Source organism: Bacillus rossius, chromosome 1, assembly GCF_032445375.1.
Source record: "Bacillus rossius redtenbacheri isolate Brsri chromosome 1, Brsri_v3, whole genome shotgun sequence".
In the NCBI taxonomy this organism is placed as follows: domain Eukaryota; kingdom Metazoa; phylum Arthropoda; class Insecta; order Phasmatodea; family Bacillidae; genus Bacillus; species Bacillus rossius.
The window spans coordinates 218268107-218290911 of NC_086330.1; the positions used below are offsets into that span (position 1 = coordinate 218268107).

General features: G+C 35.3%; 1 protein-coding gene across 2 annotated transcripts in view; it reads left to right on the plus strand.

The window, feature by feature from the left end:
* Window positions 1–22805, plus strand: part of LOC134527289 (uncharacterized) — a 488639-nt gene that overhangs the window by 59409 nt on the left and 406425 nt on the right. For both annotated transcript variants that reach the window (XM_063359834.1, XM_063359833.1), the window contains one exon: window positions 19510–19608. In XM_063359834.1, coding sequence (XP_063215904.1) covers window positions 19510–19608 — 99 coding nt within the window. The remainder of the gene's footprint in view (window positions 1–19509; window positions 19609–22805) is intronic.

Consider the following 22805-nt stretch of genomic DNA (forward strand, 5'->3'; position numbering starts at 1 on the left):
CACGAGATGTCCGAAAATCAGTTTCCTTTGGATGCCAACAGGCCATAAACAAAGCATAAATGATTCCTGTTGATCGGATCACATATTTCTTTTGTCATATTTTCGGAGATTTAAAAGCCAAAATTAAAATAAAAAAAAATATTGTAAAATTAAATACAAGTTACTGTAATAGCTTTGAAATGTAGAAAAGTATAATATTTTCTTTCGGACAGTTAATTTTTTAGTGATTTTGAGTTTAAAGATAAACAAACTTCAGCGTTTTGGAGGTATTGGTAATTGGTTACACTGTCTAATAGTTTACGATGCTTGTCGGCTATCTTTAGTGGAATTTATGTGGTATTCTGTAATTCGTTTATATTTTCTTTGTCCGTATGGAAAACTCGGGAAAAATAACGTCTGAGTTAAAAGGCGTGTGGAAGTTTTATGGGAAAAATGCTAACCAAACCGCAAAATGCAAACAGTGTCAAAAAATTATTAAAACAAGTTACGGTAGCACATCTGGGTTTATAAGGCACCTAAAACAGCATCCCACATTGCAAAGAAAATTCAATACAGAAGAAATTATTTTGAAACATATTTAAAAAATAAACATATTTATAGGATACAAAATTGATATGAAGCATGTATTTCAATCAATTTTTTCCCGATCCCGTTCCTGTTTCCCGCAGGAAAAATATTTTCCAGACCGAGAATTTCCAGAATAAAAAAATCCTTTCCCGCACAGCCCTAATATATTTCAATCAATTTTTCCCGATCCCGTTCCTGTTTCCCGCGGAAAAAATATTTTCCCGCCCGAGAATATCCCGAAAAGAAAAATCCTTTCCCGCACAGCCCTAGTTGTGGGCCTTTGTCAGGGCATGCTACTGTTTGGATCTGCGTAGTTGTTGCACACAAGTGACTATCCAAATAAGCGAGTGTGTTGATATACAGGGCAGAGATGCAGGATAGTCAAAACTAATATAGTTAACCTTTTTCACTGTTTGCTGCTGGTTGGATCTTCATGGTGTTGTATACATTTGATTACCATGGTAGGCTGAAGTGTCGGTCATGTTCCTAACCTATAGGCTTGTGCGAACTATGTTGATAACCTTTGTCAGTTTTCGCTGCTGGCTAGGCCTAGTATTGTTGCACACAGGTTACTATCTCGGTAGGCGAGGATGTGGGTCTATAGCTCAGAGGTATGGACTGTTGCAAAATACTTTTCTGGCCTTTGTCAGGGAATTATACTGGTAGCTTCCTAGTGTAAACTATATTGCTGGGCTTTGCCCGTGTTTGCAGCTGTCTTGAGCTATGTATATTTTTGCACACAGGTGACCATCTTGGTAGGCAAGGGTGTGGGTCTCGACCCTGTGCTATAGGCCTTTGGTTACTACTTTGCTGGGTATGGTTGGGACTTTAGATCTTGACATGGAGATATTTTGCACTTTCATGTTACCTCTAACACATGGTTACTTGTGTTAATTGATATTAGTTAAGCGTTTAATTCTGTCACATACCCCTTAGTTTTGTATTATGTTTTTGGCTTTGATTATGCTTTGGCATATGTTTGTGCTTAGAAACACAAGGTATGTTATTCATGCTAGACAATACATGTTTAAGGGCATTAGCAAGTTCTGGTGAATGCAGTGTGGCTTTAAATATTGCATCTTTTAATGTACTTAATGCATAGAAATTGTCAGATTCATTATTACTATATCTTGGTTTAAGAGACCTAAAGAGATCAGCCTTTTATTGTTATTGATCTTGTGCATGAGGTAATTTACAATACTGCATTACTAGAGTCATCTTTACTTATTGCAAGTATGTGCATTTGGAACAGCCTTAGCACCAGACCAGTCAAATTTAATAATTTTCACTCACAATTTGAAACTTACTGTTACACTTCTAATTTGGCAAAATATAGGCTTTGGTTCCTCTTTGTTAGAACAAACTATCATTATAAAAGAGCTGTTTAACCTCGTTGGCTCATCTTGACAGTGTTAGTAAATGGGTAAATTGTTAGAACTTTGTAACTTTTTGAGGAGTGTGCTAACTGACAAAGAATGCGTAAAGATCTAACTATTGGACAAAGTTAAGACAGAATAATTATGAACCGTAGCTGTGAAAACATTGCAATCTTTATTACAAGTTCCAGCATGTAAGCATTACAGCAGACACTACTGATTTCAAATTCCTTGCACACTTATTACCTGTATTGGCAGCATTGTCTCTTACATATAAATGTACCTTTTCTTTCGATCCCCACACTTCTGACTATGAATTAAATCAGAAATATTTACAGCAGTATAATAGTTGTAGCAAAATGGTGATATTTTTAGTAGGGCTGTGCGGGAAATGATTTTTTTATTCAGGAAATTCTCGGGCTGGAAAATATTTTTCCCGCGGGAAACGGGATCGGGAAAAAATTGATTGAAATATATGCTTCCTATCAATTTTGTATCCTATCAATTTTTTTTTAATATGTTTCAAAATAATTAAATATAAACTAAGCCTACATTTAAAATTAAACTGTAAATATATATATACATACACTCACACACACACACATATATATATGTGTGTATAAAATAAAACACTGTAGTCATATGTCAACTCTTCAAAATAATATTTGGTTCTCATGAAGGAACACTAATTCCTCCACATGTTGTGTGACTAAGGACTCTTTTCTTGTGACACAACATTTCCAGCTGAAGAAAAAACTCTTGCTGCTTCTGTAGCTGGTATTCCAAGATACTTCACTGCTATCTTGCAAAGGTTAGGCAACACTGTGAGATTTTTTTCCCACCATTTTAAGGGATCTTCAGTCTTTGAAAGTAAGGACATACTCAAATAGCTATGTATTTCACTTGGAGATGCATTAACACTTGAAGAACTGGCTCAGCTGTCAAATTGTTTCCATAATCCACTCTGCGGCTTAACACTTGGTTCAGGTACTTGTTCCATATCGGCAAAAACATATGTTTAATGTAAGAATAAACTGTGATGAAACAAACAATTAGGTTAAATTTTAATTTATCTATAACATAATGCTTTAAAAGTTATTTTAGTTACATTGGAATTTTATACAATGGTTTATTCATTATGCTGTAATTAAATTCAATTACCTGATAATGTAGCTGTTTGTTGTGATCTTTGCAGCATTAACTGCAAGTGTTTTACTGACAGTGACTTTTCTTTCTTCCTCTGGAATCACAACAGACTTGAAGCGATGGTCCATAAGCATTGCAGTGAAGTATGGTTCCTGCTTTTTGTATATTGGGAATCTGGCTTTAAGAGCAAACAGGAGAGCTTTAGAAAAAACATCAGATACTGCCTTGCTATTACTGTCAGAATGCTCATTCAGGCAAGCTTCCATTGAAAAAAGGACTGGGATTACCATGGATGCTGTTGGTGTCTTGTCACTGCACAGTTGGGTGGTTGCTTCATGAAGTGGTTGAAGAATCGCCACATAGTCTTCCACAAGTTGCCATTCACTGACAGTTAAACTATCAATGTTAAGTCTAAGTAAATGTTGGGAAAGTGCCGCTTTGTTTTTCAACAATCTTTCCAACATGAGGAATTCTGAGTTCCATCTTGTTGCACAGTCCTGGATAAGTTCCAAACATGGAAGTCCCAACTCTTCTTGAATTTTGTGCAACTGTAAATTTGTTGTAGAACTATGCTTCTAATGACCAACTATTCCTCTTGCTTTCTTCAACATTAAGTTTATGCTCTCTGTACTTTTCTTGGCATCACTTAAGGCTAGTTGGAGTGTATGGGCAAAACACTGCAAATGCGTAAACTTTGCTTTACAAAGCGATGAACCGAGTTTGATGTTCCTGCCGTCGTCAGTTACCATATCGAGAGGTACTTTAGTCTCTTCAAGTTTAAGAAGGTCCCACCTAGTCATCATTTCAGTAAGTTTGTCACCAATTGCAGCAGCTGTGTGACTTCCCGAAAAACTTGCACATCCCAAACAATATTTGGACAATGCAAAGTTCTCAACAAAATGGCATGTAACTGCCATATAGGCATCATTGCTGCGTGATGTCCACAAATCACACGAGAAGGACATAGAGGCTATGGTAGCATTAGCAACAGCCCGAGAAATGTGGTTAAGCAGTTTGCCTTGCACTGAAGTGTACAAACTAGGTACAACTGACCTGGAAAACGTTGTACGCGAAGGAACTCTGTACAGGGGCTGTGCAGATTGCAACATTTTCTTAAAGTGCACATTATCCACAACATTGTAGGGCACCATGGAACCAGCCATACACTCTCCAATGTTTTGTGTGATCACTTTAACTTTGGGATGGTTAGGACTCCACTGATAAGTCTCTTCAATCTTTACTGCTTAGAAGTAGATTGGCCTTCACTAGTGTTTTTTTTTTATTCACGTTCAGGTTTTTCTTCCGTATTGAATTTTCTTTGCAATGTGGGATGCTGTTTTAGGTGCCTTATCAACCCAGATGTGCTACCGTAACTAGTTTTAATAATTTTTTGACACTTTTTGCATTTTGCGGTTTGGTTAACATTTTTCTCATAAAACTTCCACACACCTTTTAACTCGGAAGTAATTTTTCCAGAGTTTTCCATAAGGACAAAGAAATTGTAAACGAATTACAGAATACCGCGTTAAATTCCACTAAAGATAGCCGACAAGCACAAAAACTATTATACAGTGTAATCAACTACGAAGAACTACAAAATGCTGAAGTTTGTTTATCTTTAAACTTAAACTTGCTAAAAAATTAACTGTCCGAATAAAATATTTAAACTTTTCTACGTTTTAAAGCTATTACAGTAACTTGTATTTAATTTTACAATATTATTATTATTATTATTATTTTATTTTGGCTTTTAAGTCTCCGAAAATATGTCCAAATAAATATGTGATCCGATCAATAGGAATCATTTACGCTTTGTCTATGGCCTGTTGTCATCTAAAGGAAACTGATTTTCGGACATCTCGTGATACTTGATAAAGAAAAGTATTTTAGGTGTTTTAACTCGGCAGATTACTAATTATGACAAAATATTATTAGCGTCTATATTTTAGTTAAGAAAATTAATGGCATGGAAAACCCGGGCATTATTTAATGCAAAACTGGCGTATTGCTGTCATGTTTGACATGTTTCTCTAGTGAGTAGAGTTGGGATAAAACCATTTTCACGTATTTTTGTTTGTTTTGCTATTAACATCAAGTGAGGCATTCATTATTTTTAATGCTGTCGTATTTTGGGTATGTTATAGGTAATTACGTACGTATGTCAGACATTATGAAAACAAGTAATCATGAACCTGAAAAAAAAAGTTTAAAGATTGCTAAAACGGAATAAGGATTTGCGGTTTTTTTCTTTCCAGCACTGTTAATATTTATTTTGAAGGAAATGTGTATTAAGTTCATTAGCTTATTGATTTGAGGTTATGTTATATCTACTAAAGATAAACTTAAAATTCCCAAAAATTTCGGAAAATTTATTTTCCCTCCCGACAGGATAAATGCCTCTATGTTCCCGAAATGTTTGCAGAATTTTGGGTTTCAGCACAGGCCTAATTTTTAGACATAAATTAAAACTAGTTTAAGACGTTCGCACCAAATACGTTTTCTTGCTTATTAAGTTCACAAAATTTTTCCCTTGATCACTTCCATATATCCCTATGTTAATTTTCCCCATTCATAACGTTTGCATTAATAGATGCTTCCCGCATATAACATTCAGCATTTGTGGAAAAAAAAAACAATTTATATCTTTTAACTTTTAAACTGTATTTTTAATTTAAAAAAATTAACTTTTTTCTGAACAATCACAAAATAATTTGAACTTGCACAAGACCGTCGAAACCTTTGCAGATGCCGCACCCCGATCATCTGCTTGCATTGAGATGCTGTTCCATCTGCACGCCATTTCCCCCATTCAATGCAGAACATCTGACGAATGGAAACGTGCATGACCGTCGAAACCTGTGCCACATGCTGTTACAAGTTTTATTTTCGATCAATCATCTGCTTGCATTCGTATAGACTGAGAGGCTATTCCATTTACATTCCTTTTTTCCTATTTGTGTTATAACACGGGACGAATACGCAGCAAGCCATATTTACTACCAGCCATTACTCTTTTTTAGTTTTGCGATATTTTTAGGTGTGATTTTAAGGTTATCAAGCATAATAAATCTTTAGTGTTGTGGCAAACAGTGCATAATGGCATCTACAAGTAGTGGAGGAACAATTAAAAGCAAGGTATTGTCATTTGAAGAAAAACATAAAATAATAATAACAGAAGTTGATGCGAATCCTTTGATACCAAGAGTGAGTATAGCAAAAAACCTCGAAAGCCGCCGTCTACTTTGAACGGAATAATGTTGAAGCAAGACCAACTTTTAGCTACTAATTTTTCGTCAAAGTGTAAAAAAATGAGAATTGGTAAATACGAAGAAGTAGAAATTTTACTCTTGGCATGGTTTAAAGAACAGAGGGCACTTGGAATTCCAACGTGCGGCCCCATTTTAAGAGAGAAAGCTGTACAAATAGCATATAACCTAGGTGTTGAATTTCATGCTTCAAATGGCTGGCTTGACAGATTTAAGAACAGAGTAGGAATCGTCTATAGAACTGTAAGTGGAGAATCTGAGTGTGTGTGTGATGATACTGTCCAGAGTTGGATAAATACAAAGTTGCCTTCAATTATGTATAAGGTACTTTGAAACAAAAAATGTATTCAACGTCGATGAATGTGGTCTGTTTTTCAACATGCTTCCGGACAAAACCGTTGTTTTAAAAGGTGAAGCATGCCATGGAGGCAAACAAAGTAAGGAACGAGTGACAGTGTTACTGGGTGCCAATATGGATGGCACTGAAAAATTACTATTGCTGGTAATTGGGAAACCAAAAAAACTCTGTTTTTTAACAACATAAAGACATTACTTTGCAAGTATGCAACAAGTCTGCGTGGATGATATGCAGCATTTTTGAAGACTATGTGAGAGCATTGGGTGCAAAAATGAGGTGCAAAAATCGGAAGATTTTGCTTTTCATGGATCACTGCCCTGCTCATCCCAAAGAAATATCCAACCTTAGAAATATCAAATTGAATTTTTCCCACCAAATTCAACATCCAGGCTACAACTCATTGACCAGGGAATTATAACAATTCTGAAACAGCATTTTCGTAAGCGCCTTGTGTTACAACTTATAACAAGATTGAAAAGTACCAAAACTAGTGGTTATAAAATCAACATCCTTGACACCATGCGTTTTCTTGCTGCTTCACGGGAAATGCTTGACTCAACCATCATTAGTATTTGCTTCAGAAAAGCAGGCTTTGGTGCTCATCAAGTTAACAATATATTCCTTGAAGAAATATTTGAGGACAATGAACCAATTCCATGTGCTTCTCTACATGCAGTGCAAATTAGAAAACTCTTAGAGAACACAAAATTTTTCATACACTTTTGAAGATCATGTCTCAGTTGATGATGTGATTCTACCATGTGAGCCACAAACCATCGAATATTAATGTGCACAACACAAGGATTTAGCTGAGAATGAAACTGGTGATGGTGACAGCGATCACTTCCATGCCAACTTACTCTGAAGCCCTTGACCACCTTGACAAGCTGAGGTTATTTGTTCGTGGAACACCAAATGTTCCAGATAGTGTGAGGAAGAGTTTATGGGAACTGGACAATTTTGTGATGCGTCAGAACGAAAATTTGTTGAAACAAACAACCCTAATGCAGTATTGTTCAAAACAGTAAATGTGAGTTTTTTTTGGTGTTTTGATAACTATTTTTTATTGTGCTTATTAAAAAAATTCATTTTGAATAATTCAATTTACTGATATAATTATATAGTTTTTCCAGCATGCCGATGAAATTGGTAAGTAATTTTGAGCTAAACAGTACTACAGTAGAACCCGTTTATAGTGAACCCGCCTATAATGAATTCCCGTTTATTGTGAATTTCCGTCTCGGTCCCGGCAAAATGATGAGGTTATGTATTAATTTATTGGATATAGTGCACAAATTTTGTCAATGTTGATACGTTTTCCCGTGTACCACGAACAAATTTTGCCGACATAATGCACATTTATCTCAAATATTTTCATTTAATTACAAGTATTTTCACAAAACGTCTATTCTGGATCACATTAACGTTTTTCTCCGCAATATGCTACTCGATTGTCCACTATTCATATTATAAACAAGTCGTAATCGAGTGGCCTCGGTAGGCTACGTGTAGCCAGAAATGGTGCTCAGTTTGGTGAAAATAAATATAGTTTTCCCTGCATAGTTAAAGAATGGGCGAACGCGTGTACATTTAATAAGTTATCAAAATTAAACATAAATGACCGCCACACAAATACGTATGTACATTATAGCAACAAATTCAATATTTTTCGTCTCATTTTTATCGTTCACGTTTCGGACATTTTGATTGAGTAGGGTTCGTAGGACTACCACTAGATAGAACTCTGTGGACTAATTTTTTCCATAGAAAGTAAGAAATTTTCGTTCCAGCTTTAGCAACTGCGATACTAAACGATACGTAGTGATCTTTGATGCGCCAGACTCGTTATTTTTCGTTTATTTACTTTTGACGGTAAAAAGAATTTCGTGTTATTAAGCTGCAAATGTGCTTCAATAAGAAATACGTACATAAAAAAGGGTGAAAAAAGCGTTAAAAAACGTAAGGCATTATCTGTGCGAGATAAACTGGACATTATTAAAAAGGTAGACTCCAACCCCACTGTCCCGCACGTGTTAATATCAAAGGAACTGGGAATTGCAACATCCACATTAAATACAATATTAAACAAGCTGAACAATCTTCTTTCTCAAGCTGCGAATACGTCACAGAGTATTAAACGCATCAAAAAAAGGAAAATACGCCGATGTCGAAGAACCATTAATAGAAAGTTTGTACATGTGTAGTGTATTAAAAATATCTGCATTTGCTCATAAAACTGTTGCTTTGAGTATTTTCATTCGTTATTTTCTTGGCTTAGGCCTATGTGTAGTTAAGATTATGCTTTTGAATATGTATTGCCAATATAAATTTTTTCCCAGATATAAAGTTTCCCCTCTATAGTGAACATATAAACTACTCCCTTCAGATTCATTATAACAGGGTTCTACTGTATGTCATATTTTATTAAAATTGATTTTTATGAAGCAAATATATTTCCCTTTTAAGAAGTTTTCCCTGTTAATAAGTTTTTAGCGTCCAGTCCCTTGAAAAACGTCTTAACAGGGTTTTACTGTATGTGTTATGTTTTCAACTTTTTTTTGTCAGGGACATAAAATTTTCTGTTGCTTGGGACCAATTATCAGAATTGAATAATGCAATTTCCATCACTGCAATAACTTCTTTAACTCTTTTATCTACAACATCTTATAGGACTGCAATGACTTTGCTTGACAAAGTTATACCATGAACAGTGTTGTACCTGATTCCAAGAAATTAATCGAAGTTTTGAAATGCATAGGAGAAAAATAAAACTGAATATTGAGTAATTCTGTAAACACAGACATTAACCATAAAATACATTTTCAGTATAAATTACACACCCTATGGAATTATTAAAACGACTGAATTGTGTGCACCTTGAAATCTCAAAAGGCCATGAACCATTTGCCTGCTAGAGACATGTACATGCCATATTTCTCCGAAGTAGCCGTATGGAGACAGTGTGGATTTTGTAGGACTCTGCAAATCATAATTGTAACTCATCAGTATGCGACAATTGTAATATGCTCATAAATAACAGACAATACTAATCTTAATTTAAAATTGAAGTTATTAATAAATGCAAAGTTACCTTTGTTCTCCACAATTCTGAGTAGTTATCAGTCACTGCAGATCATTTTGCCTATCGAATTTATCATCTTGATGCTGTGCTCATTAGATTAGAGGAACATTTTTCTTTGCAATATTTCTTAAAAGTTGTGGAATTTTTGTTTAAGACTTGCTTCACTTCTACACGAACTTGTGCTTGCTCGAACTTGTGCTTGCTCATTCACTTAAGTGTTGTGAACTAGTTTCCATATTACCGTCAACATCACTGTTTTCAACTTCAGGAGTCACACAAACATTTTCTTTGTCATTCTTATTCAAACTGGATTCCATTGATGGTATTGCAGGGTGGCCAGCCAACCAGGAAATCGGGAAATACGGGAAATAGCCAGGACTTCTTAAAAAAACCAGGAATACCTGGAATCAACCAGGAATTTTTATTAGAACCGGGAATTTTTTTTATGAAGTAACGATCACAATAACATACGGCTGTTAAATCAGCACGTTCACCACCCGTCGAAGCACGACAGTGTGCTCGTGTGCTATATTTTGTGAAAGTTAATTTGTTCATATTGCATTTAAAAACTTTTGTAGTACGTAAGAAACCGTTAACAATTCAGACTTCCATACTTATTATGTTTCTGTATTCAAAAGCAACAGCATTTTGGCTGAAAATGTTGTTGTAGGATGGTAGTAATTTCTCGCACGGCATGTTGGTAGCACTAGTTTTGTATGTATATTTGTTTTTACTTTGCGCTCATGTTGTTGCGTCACGGTATCACGGATACTTTTCTCGAGTTTTTTTAAAAGTTTAGTTGTGCGAGACGTTGTTTTGAATCTTTTAATCTAACATGTAATTGGCGCAGACTATCAAAATGTCAATGAGTTCGGTCACCACATACAATGACAAATGTACGGAAGAGTTTGAATGGGTGGAGAAAGATCCAAAGTGCGGGACAAACGCTATTTGCAATTTCTTTAATGTTAAAATCTATATCGGTAGCATGGATGGGAAGAACAGCATTAGCCAGCCACGCAAGAGGGGCAAAACACGTGCGTTTGGTGTCAAGTAATTTTTGTGACGTGAGATTATAAATTTTTTGTTGGTGGTAGGTTTTGTTTTAAGCAAGTTCATTGATTTAATTTTTAAGCCTATAGTTAAGTTGTCTATTGTTTGAAGGCAATAAAACATCATATTGTGTGTGCTTTGTGTAACAAAAATGCAAATTGTATGCAAATATTGATAAAAACCACCCTTTAAAAAACCTGGAAAAAACCAGGAATTTTATTATCCCAGAAGAGTGGCCACCCTGTATTGGTTTTTTGAAAATTGAAACATGAAATTGGCATACATAGTTAAATGAGAGTACTCCAAATGTTTCAAGTTTGTATTACTAAATTACCTCCCTCTTTTTCCACCTCGTGAAACTAAACATTTACAAATGTTGAACATTGCTTTACTCTTGTCTATATAGCTAATTGTGAAAAACTTACACTTTTTTTTTACGTTACAGAACAATTGTCTTATACCAAAACAAACCTACAACAAAACAAATTAATCGAACACATGGCATTGTAAAAACAAGTACTGGAGAAATGTTAATGAAGATAAATATGAATAATAATTATTGTAACAATTAAAATCTATTGTGAATAATAAAATAGCAATAAATTATTCGGAAAAAATTGAGGAACCATCCTTAACTAAAAAAAAAAATTGAGTTCCAGTGATCTGGAATGAGGGAAATCTTAACTTACAAAAATCCTCTATGGTAAATGTGAACAAACTTCTGGTTTTTAGTATACATAAAATATATTGTTGTAATTTATAATGTATTGTTGTGAACTCTCATGAATAAAACAAAATGGAGTAAAACCTCGATTCTACGTACACTCACGGTTCTCGAAAATTTGTCCGTACAACCGAGTTGTATGTAAGAACCAGTAAGGCCAAATCACGTCCATTTGTGACTATTTCCCCCCCATCCTTTTTCCCTCTGCTGCCGCGGGATATGAATTGCGTTGCTGTGTCTATAAGGTCACGTACATGTGCCTTTGGCAAACAAGTAAGGTTTTTTACATGTATGTTTATTATGCTGATGTATTTTCAATCGAAATTATGTCCTATTCATGCAGAAACAACACTTGAGCTAATCAAACATAAAAATAAAAAAAGACTCAACACTATGTCTATGCCAAATATACAGCTTACGAAGGCAGTGTCGTACGCCCCGTATTTACATTTTTGATATTTTATATCAATAAAATAATAATAATTTACACGTAACATATTTGCTCAAATAAAAAAAATACAATGGGTTCTTTATAAATGTAGATAAGATTAGCTAGTAGGCCTAAAAACATAGTGAAAATCGTAATTTTTATAGTCTGCAATGAGCATTTTAAATATATATATATATATATATATATATATAGAAAAGTTTCTTTTATTTCTAAACATGTATTAATTTAAGCCTAGGCGTGAAAAGAAGCATAGCAATGGGTGTCACACACTACACACTGCACTTTAAGGCCATGCTCAGGAGTTTTTTTTTCACGTTGGTGCAAAGAACTCAAGTAGTTTTTAACCGAATGCCTTGAAATAATTTGAGACTGCGTAAGGTATTACTATGCACAATTAATCGTAGGCTTTTTGAAAAATAACAAACCGTTTGTCAGCAATAAATTATTTTGTGTAATTTAGGCTTATTTTCGTACCAAAATATATGATACTTTGGGTGCAAGATTCTAAACATCCGTTGGGTTTATTGCAACGAAAAAATTAAGATAGGGCCTACAAATGTTGACATATTATTGTTAAAACGTTGTAGCGATATTGTGATACAGATATTAGTTTTTTTTGGAATAAATTATTTTCAAAATCGCTGCAAAACTACCAGGCATGGCCTTAAGGGTCATTCCATATGAAATCAACCAGAGGCCTTAACCTCTACACCTTAGATTTTCATGTTTTTTTGTATATTGGTAATATCAACTAAATACATTATAAATCTATTTTTTTAAACAAAAATTTTGAGTAGTTTTTTTGTATACATTTTTGAAAATTGCAAAAATAGTCAATTTTAATATGTTTTGGATCACTCAAATACTTGTAGGTTTCCAACTAATGGTGCTAGAAGGCTGTTTGACAGCTAATTTTAAAGGTCATTGAATGGGCTTCAATTTGATATGTAACATGACCAACTTCGGAAAAAGAAATAATTTTTATTTGTTTTCAAAATTTTTAATATTGAATTTCTTAAAAACACCATTTTCGATTTTTTTTAAAATAAAGTATGTTATTCCTACATATATTGGTTAGATTTGTGCCAAATTTCAAGGTGGAGAATCAATGGGATCATGAGTAAATAAAAATGAGAAGTTTAGTAGATGCTTAAGGGGGGCGTGGTAGATAAATAAATGCCTTAAGCGTCAGTCGGACGTTATTGGTTTTTGGAAGACAACATTGAAAAACTGCAAAACAACAATCCTACATAATGTTATTTGCCAACTTTATTAGCAGACGTCCTAAAAAGACAATTCTCGAGCATTGTTTCTTCCGCAGCAATTAAATGTTCGAAATTACCAGGGCAGAAGTTTTGGCTTCAAGTAAGCTTCAGTTTTTAATTAATGCATTTTGCTCTTGTTTAGATACCATGCCGCATTAAGAAATGGTTGCAGCAAGGAAGAGTAGCATAATTTTACATAAAATTTTGACTTAGTAAAGTATTCAAATTTTATTGTTATAGACTAAAAAGTTTTTACAAATTATAAAACATGGATAACAAATCTTACCTTACATTCATCCAGTGTTCTTTGATTAAACATTTGATCAATATGATAATACAAAGCATGTGATCTTGCTGAACAGATGTAGCCTAAGTTATAACTGACGAAACATGTTACTATGAAATACAATAACTTTTGGTGGCTTGCATGTATATTGGCAAAAAATAATGAGAATAATGAAGTTAAAGACAGTGTTTTACATCCCAAAGGACCTGCTGCTTCCTTTTTTTTATCCAACACCAAGAGCCGATATACTAGACATTAGAACTGAAGATCTTCTTAAAAAGTTTGAACCTTGTACAGCAACTGGGAGAACTTTTACAGTCACTAAAGAAGAGATTGTAGAGACATCACACCTGCTTGAACGAAGTATGCCACAACCTAAGTGAAAACTGTAAATAATTAAATATATACTAAACAGATTTTTTTCATGAGCAATTATATGTTTTGTCAGTTATAACTTAAGCTACATCCTTTCAGCAAGATCATGTGCTTTGAACTTAGGCTACATCTGTTCAGCAAGATTACGTGCTTTGTATTATCATATTGATCAAATGTTTAATCAAAGAACACTGGATGAATGTAAGGTAAGATTTGTTATCCGTGTTTTATAATTTGTAAAAACTTTTTAGTCTATAACAATAAAATTTGAATACTTTACTAAGTCAAAATTTTATTTAAAATTATGCTACTCTTCCTTGCTGCAACTATTTCTTAAGGCGGCATGGTATCTAAACAAGAGCAAAATGCATTAATTAAAAACTGAAGGTTACTTGAAGCCAAAACTTCTGCCTTGGTAATTTCGAACATTTAATTGCTGCGGAAGAAACAACGCTTGAGAATTGTCTTTTTAGGACGTCCGCTAATAAAGTTGGCAAATAACATTATGTAGGATTGTTGTTTTGCAGTTTTTCAATGTTGTCTTCCAAAAACCAATAACGTCCGACTGACGCTTAAAGCATTTATTTATCTACCACGCCCCCTTAAGCATCTACTAAACTTCTCATTTTTATTTACTCATGATCCCATTGATTCTCCACCGTGAAATTTGGCACAAATCTAACCAATATATGTAGGAATAACATACTTTTTTTTAAAAAAAATAAATAAAAAATGGTGTTTTTTAGAAATTCAATATTAATCATTTTGAAAAGAAATAATAATTTTTTTTTTCCGAAGTTGGTCATGTTACATATCAAATTGAAGCCCATTCAATGACCTTTAAAATGAGCTGTCAAACAGTCTTCTAGCACCATTAGTTGTAAACCTACACGTATTTGAGTGATCCAAAACATTGCTAAAATTGGCTATTTTTGCAATTTTCAAAAATTTATACATAAAAAACTACTCAAAATTTTTTTTTTAGAAAAAATAGGTTTATAATGTATTTAGTTGATATTACCAATATACAAAAAATCATATAAATCTGAAACATGAAGTTTCTAAATTCATTTTTCATTGGTTGATTTGATATGGAATGACTCTTAAACAAAAAAAGAAAACAGGCCCAATTTTTGCACAATATTTCCACTATACCGTTTTAGTTTCGTAACATTGGGGTTAGACCTACGCAAAAGTTAAGCATTTCTAAAATAATAGGAAGCATAAAAATATTATACTGTCACGGAAAAACGTAACTTATTTAAAAACATAACACCTACATTTTTTTTATAAACACACAGCACTGGCACACAAGCGGGAGAGAATCACCACACTAAAAATTAACTTATGAAGAAATAAATTGACACTCGGCAACTCAAAACTTTAATTCTTATGGAAGAAGTCTACAATGGACTCCTTTTTCTTTTTACCAGAACTATTTCTATTAAATACTCTTTGATGTTTTCCCACTGCCTCAAAATATCGGCGCTCGCACTGCTATCAAACATGAAGGTGCGTTAAGAACATTTGCCCTTGTCGGATTTTGCTGTTCTGCACTGTCCAAATTGCAGCTCTCGTCATCAGACGACTGGTTTTGTCCACTGACAATCTCCTCGTCGCCTAGTTCACCCCAAGCTGCCAAACCGTCATCGGCCGTGACGTATTCTTCATATGAACAGTTTGGGGCCAGTTTTTGCCACGTTTTCTCATCACACGGCCGGGTAATTGTGCCATGGGCTCGTTGACACTCTGACAAAGTGTTTTGTCTGGTCTCCGATGATGTGCCTGGAGTGGGCTCAGACGAACTGTATGGCTGGGTTTTAGGGAACGTACCACTCGGCAACATAGCAGTAACATGCATGGGTTCGTCAGGGTCACTTTAATTTTCGTTTTCTGGCAGAGTGGCTAAGGCATCTGTATTGTCAGCTCCAAAGTTTGCGTGTTGAAAGCAGTTCGAAATGGTCTCTGGTGTAATTTCATTCCAGCTAGCAACAATTCCGTGTAGGGCTTTGAAAAGGTCCCACTTCTTTTGTGACCGCCCCAGATCCAGAGATAACACTAAGCTGCGCACAAGTTTTCCTTTAAACTTCAGTTTCATCGGCTGGATAATGCCTTGGTCGAAGGGCTGAAGAATGCTGATGGTGTTTGGTGGCAAGAACACTAGCTCAATGTTAGTTAAATTATCCACAGCTGGATGGCAAGGGCAATTATCAACAAACAGTACTATTTTCTTGTTTCGGCAACCCATACGAGCATCAAAAGCCCGAAGCCACTTGGTGATTACAGTTGAAGTAACCCATTCCATTTTTATTGTGGTCGTAATCACACAGAATCGTGTTATTCTTAAAACCGCGGGGCTTTTTAAACTTGCCTATAACTAATGGCTTCATTTTATCGCTGCCGTCCATGTTAGCATAGCAACACTGTTAGGCGTTCTTTGCTTCGTTTTGCACTTTTGCATGCATCTCCTTTAACAGAAAGAGTGCGATCTGGCATGAGATTGTAAAACGTGTCAGTCTCATCTGCATTGTAAACGTTGCAAGGCTTGTATCTCTTTAAGATGTTGCCGAGTGCTGGCAGCCTTTCAGTCACAGATGCCTGGTTAACTGAACCACTTTCGCCTGATATTTTATAGTGGGAAATGTTGAACCGTTTTTTAAATCGTTCCAGCCAGCCGTGCGAGCACTTGAAGTTATCTACATGCACCTGCAGGGCGAATGTATTAGCCTTCTGTACTATCATTGGCCCTCTAACAGGCACGTCTTGTGCTCTGAGCTGGCTAAACTACTCAAACACAGCCTCCTCCAGGCCTTCGTGGGCTGCACATTTCAATGTTTTGGCAGTCACGTTGCGACCGTCCTGTTGTACTGTTTTTACAATGGCTTTCTTGTTGTGCAGGATTGTATTGATCGTTGACTGCGCCATTCCGTGCTTTCGCGATATCTCCGCTTGCAAGCGTGTGCCAGCGTCCATCTCTTGAATTATTTTGTATTTTTCCATAAGCGTAATAGCTTTCCTCTTGCTTCCACTCATGATGTACGAAATGCGTATCCTAAAAGTAGCGAAGGTCTTCAAAAACCAAAGCAAAATAAATCCAAGTAATGAAACAAAAAATCTTAATCCAGGTGAAATTCGTTTCCATGTCGTCAAGAAAAAGAAATCCAAAGTAATTCAACCAAAAAAACCAAATCGTAGTCAGTTAAGAGTAGCAATAAGTCCGTGTAATTATAGCAGGAGACAATTTAAAATGCACGAGGGAAAAACATAAACTTACGAATGTATAAACGTAACTGGAATATTACGTGGCTGCTTGTAAGTTCTGATAACTTACCCGAAATACTGGTACGTATGAGACATAATCTTCACAAAATAAAATGAGCGGAGTCTTGTAACTGTTTTATACGTATTTTATAATTTAAGAAGTTGTACACAGTTGATGCATATTTTTTAACTAACCATTTATTTTTGGGGATTGTAAATAATTAATCATTGGTATCAAGACATCAAGATGAATGTAAACTTGAACATGTCACGGCAGCGAGAAAACTGGTGCGTATACCAATAAATTGGTATTAGAACTGGACAAAACTGGAACACGGGCGGTTGAACATGTCACGGCAGCTAGAAAACTGGTGCGTATACCAATAAACTGGTATTAGAACTGGACAAAACTGGAACACGGGCGGTGGAGCTTTTATTTTTTTTCGCTATGCCCTCTTCTATTGGCTGGCTGCTGATGGAAGGTCATAAGTCTGGCGGAGCATAAAGTGAGTTATACTGCGCATGCGCTGCTCAGCGAACAAAGAGAGCCAGCCGGCGGCTACGCCGCGCCGTAACAGCAGCTGACCGAGTACAATGACCTTTCTCCGCGTACGGCGCGCTATTGACTGTAAATTTCCATCAATTTGCGGCCTTTTTTTTTTTTAATTTTTTACTGTGACGCAATGTGTATTTAGCCCGTATTTGTTATAAGTGCTGCAGGTTGAAACTGTATTTTAATAAACTTTAACGTATTTCTTACACTTTTCATATATTTTTTTTTTATTTTTTGCCTCATTATTTCACGGTTTCTGAGGTGTACGTACGAACCGGGGGCCGTATGAGCAAGGTTTTACTGTAATACTAAGGCTGGTATTCCAAGACACGAAAATAAGTGTTTAGGGGTTGAATATACATCTTTACCCTAACTGTATTCCTAGTGTACCATATGACACGGCTATTCCCTTATTTTATGGGAACGGATTTTGGTATCCTATCTGTTGCCTATAAGTTGCCCAAATTCTGCCAGTGCACAGAGCTCACTTTTTCATTTAAGCGGTACAGATAGTGTACCAGTGTCTGGCCCATTAACTTGTATAGATTCATTTTTGTGGTCATCGGGGGACTTCCTAAGCATGTTTGTGTGTCAAATGAAACTTTATGATAGCAAAACTATCCTGGAATACATTTTGTACATTTTAATGGTCTTAAACAAAAAATAAAAACAACTTAAAAATTACTTTAGAAAATTAAAAATGCAGTTCTATTTTTGTGTGATGGTGCTGCTATCTGTATTATTTTTGCTGTAATAATTATATATATAGGTTGTGAAATGTCCACTAGAATGCGTTGAATCCAGTTTCTAGTTTCGCGCAGGGCATCATTTAATAAAATGGTTACCAATTTGTTTCCTTACTAGGATAAAGTTTGAACATGTTCTGCAATACAGACTACGAGTTAGGGTACAGTTGTATCTCAACAAAACAGTGCTTATTCTCTACCATACCCAAATGTCTTGGAATGTCACTTTTAATTCAATTTAATATGTAAAATGTTGCAGTTACTTTTATTTTCGATAAAACACTAACACTGTACCAAAGAATAGTCTCTTTTTGGTTTCACTTGATTCAAAACAGTATCACAAAAGTTTATTTCTTGCGTAGGTACAGGCTTTGTGCATCATGCGAAAGTTAGTGAAAACTAAAGAATTGAAATCAACGTTAATCTGTGAAATTCGTCATCTTTATTGAAATCTGCATTCCTGAATCAGTCATTTAATAAAATATAATTTAGTTTCTTTCTTATCATGTACCATGATTTTGTACAAATTGTGGCCATCTTAAGCTCAACAGAAATGTTATTTTTAAATAACTGCTTGTATGAGTTGCCACAAAGTAAGTTAATCCTCTTCCATAAACTTTGATTGATTGTGAACAAAGACGTACAAAAATGTTGCATTTCATAACATGAGTTCTGGATTAGTCATATCACTAATAATCTGAAACTATTACTGTGCAAACACGATAATCGTAATGAACACAAATGGCTAAAAATGGTTATCAAAGGATGAACTTACAGAATGGCTATGACACTTATACAACCCATTTCCAAAATCGACAATTTTTATTTGAAATGAATGCATTACAGATAGTGATATTGGCTGGTTGTTATGTGCAACTTAGTATCGGCTCAGCTCTTCTACTGAGCTCTAAGAGAGCACCCTTGAACACGCGAGCTTGGAGGGTCCCGGCTCGAGGTGGATAGTGACCAGGGGCAATATGAGTGCTGGTTGCTTGTGCAGGGGAAGCCAGCCAAGAGGCTGAGTGCTGCTGCAGGCAAGCCAGATGGCCGCAGGAAGGGAGAGGGCAAAGGGCGTCCTGTCCGCTCTACCAAAGACAAGGTGAGTATGTTTCTGGTCTTCTCTGTGTGTGAACTGAGCTTCAGATAATCAGAAACTTGCAACTGCTTAACTGAAGCATTCATTTTATATAAAGTGGGTTAGTGAAAATTGAACGTGCATCAGGGGGTATGTATTGGACGTACCTAAAGGCTTTCTCTTAAATTGCAATATATTTTAGATGGAAGTAGTACAGTAAGTCGTAAGATGCCATTTTGTACAGTGTGGTTTTATCATTATGCTGTTAATTTTTCACTTGCAACTGTTTTTTTTTTTTTAAATTTAAGTGTTTCTATTACAGCATTGTTGAAGTGTCTTTGTGTAATTTTTATCAAGTTTTTAGAAAAACAGTGCATAATTTTGGGGGAAGATAAATTTATAACACTTCAATGATACGATTGCGAAGTCTAACTTCGTCCTATAATTGACATTATTCAATAACAAATTATCCTTTTTACTTATAACATATATTAAAAATTGCATAATTCATACACAATAAATCAGTTCCCCGTGTTTATGCTGTTATTTTGTTGCTAAAGAGTTCCAATGTGTTTCTGATTAGTTCTATAGTAAGGAACCTTTAGTATTGACTTAATATCCATCCTAACTCAATCTTAACATTTGTGCCGTTAGTTGTTAACCTTCGAAGTCCAGTCCAGTGCAGCACGTCCTTGACCATAGTTAGGTACCCACCTTGTTTTGGGATTATCATAAACCTAACAATAACTCAATCACTATTCATTTCATATTTGATTTTGAGGAGTTCCCTTGTGTATCTTTGAAGTACAAGGTCCAATCACAATGAAATTAAAACGGAACAACCTTGAAGCTATACTGAACTCAATGGAAGAAGAATCATTAAATTTGGTTCATAAACAAAGAAGTTATGTCCGAACATACATAGTACATACGCACGCGCGCGCTCTCTCTCACACTCTCACACTCACACATACACACACACCCTATCCCACACCCCCACCCCCACCCCCACCCCCCACCCCCCACCCCCAGCCACCCCCCCAGCTACCCCCCACACCCCACAGCCACACCCCCAGCCACACCCCACACCCCCAGCCACACCCACATCCACACTCTGCCCTATCCACCTCAGTCGGTTAGGTTAACCTCGTGAGGGACACAACAGGGAAGCTCCAGGACCTTAGGCTCAATGGCACTGCTTTGTGTGTGTAGAGGTATACAAGTAGAGAGAATACGCCGACTGGCTCATCACGTGGCTCTTACAACCAACAGAACTTAACTAAATATATATTAAATTAACTAATGAAAGGAACTGATTTTATATGAAAAAATACATATATATTTCGGTTCAGCCAATTTTTTTTTATTATTTAAATAATATTATCATGCACATACTTAACTTACAATTGAGGCGGTCTACGTAAAACGGGCGTATAAGCAAAAATGATGTTTTGAGAAAACACAAAAAGAATATTTCATTGCTTTCTCCTGTTGTCATAGTAATCATTATTCCTGTAATTTAAATTTAATATAGATACTAGATCTATATGAAAACACAGTCAATGAGTTTAAAACAAATCAAACGAATAACATAACCACAAAACAAGAAAACCTGACTGTGAAAACCAGCTGACATCACCTCACAAAAACAGGTGTACCAACTTCAATTTTCAAGATATAGCGATGAAACTTGCACCACTGAATTCTACACGAAATGGCGGATCAAATAAAGCGATCTGCGTAAAAAGGGCGTATGGACCCATACGCCCGTTTTACGTAGACCGCCTCAATTGAGAATTCTGTTTCACAAAATCTTGAATATTAAAACTTGACAAGCTTGGGGGCCCCGCAAGTACAAAATATTAAAATAAAATGAACACATGGCTGGTTACACCAGTGGCAATTACTATAACAGCAACATTTTAAAATTTGTTAAGATAATAATTAAAATGTATTTTATTCATTTAACGAAAAGAAGGAAAATTCCTTTCACTTGATTTTTTATCACTTTTCAACGCGACGATAGAGCAGATGATGCTGAAAGCACGGGCATTTTGCAAACTGGACATCATGTAGGCTCAATTTTGTGAATTTTGAAAATATAATTACTTTGTTATGTAAGTTTTTGTTTTAATAATATATAAATGTACCATATTTAGCCGAATAGAGGCCGAGGTTTTTATCTCCAAAAATTATCTTCAAAATATTGGGTTGGCCTAGAAACGCACAAGACAAAAAGCATTCAATCAAGTCAATTAAAATAATGACTTATCGGTACTTTAAACAATAAAAAGTATACTATAACCACATTTAATGATTTACGCAATTGGATTTGGTTTTCCGTGAACAATAGCAATTTCAATAACTAATATATTGGTTGGGGAATACTGTATGTATGTAAGCAACATACGTAAGAATTATAGGTAAACAAAACATTAGCCTGCAGGGTTACCAACATCTGTGTTTATTAGGGTGTGTTCCATTATGAAACAGTGTATCAGATGAACAGCAAAATGGCGTCACATTTGAGCATGAACGTTGGCACAACTGGTGTTTCATCATAGATAAATACTGTTTTCTAACTTCCGATACTGGTATTGACGTCTTTCGTTAATAGGTATATTACTGTAATCTATGATCAGATTTCAGTGACAAACTAACCTACAAAAAAACATTCTTAGTAAACACGTGGTAGATAACGTAAGGTGTAATTTAGTGTTTATTATAGGGATGTGCGAAAGTGACTTCATCCACACGAAATGAAAGTGAAAGAAAATTTATCAAGTTTCGCGAAAGTGAAACGAAAATGAATTTTTCTATGAGATAATTATATTCTTAATGAAAGTTAAGCGAAATTGTTTAATTAACAAAGAAAAAAAGTGCCCCAAAATTTGCTCTTCAGTAATAAATTCTATTACATAAATCATTTTGGTGTCTTTTCATGTATATATAAATATTACTATTTAATATAATCAACATCCGCCCTAGACCACACAACACAGCCCCATGTCACTCGTAAGTTTCAAGAATCAATCCAGATCTTTCAGCGCACAGACTATTTTCTTTACAGTCGTAATGTCACAGTCTATGATAATATATTTATCACGTGCATGGTACTGATGAAAAAACACGTGACTACTGCGGAACGGCCACTGTCACACATGGCTTGCTCAGGAAGCTGTAGACCAGGCAAAGGGACATGGTCAAAACAAAACATAAAT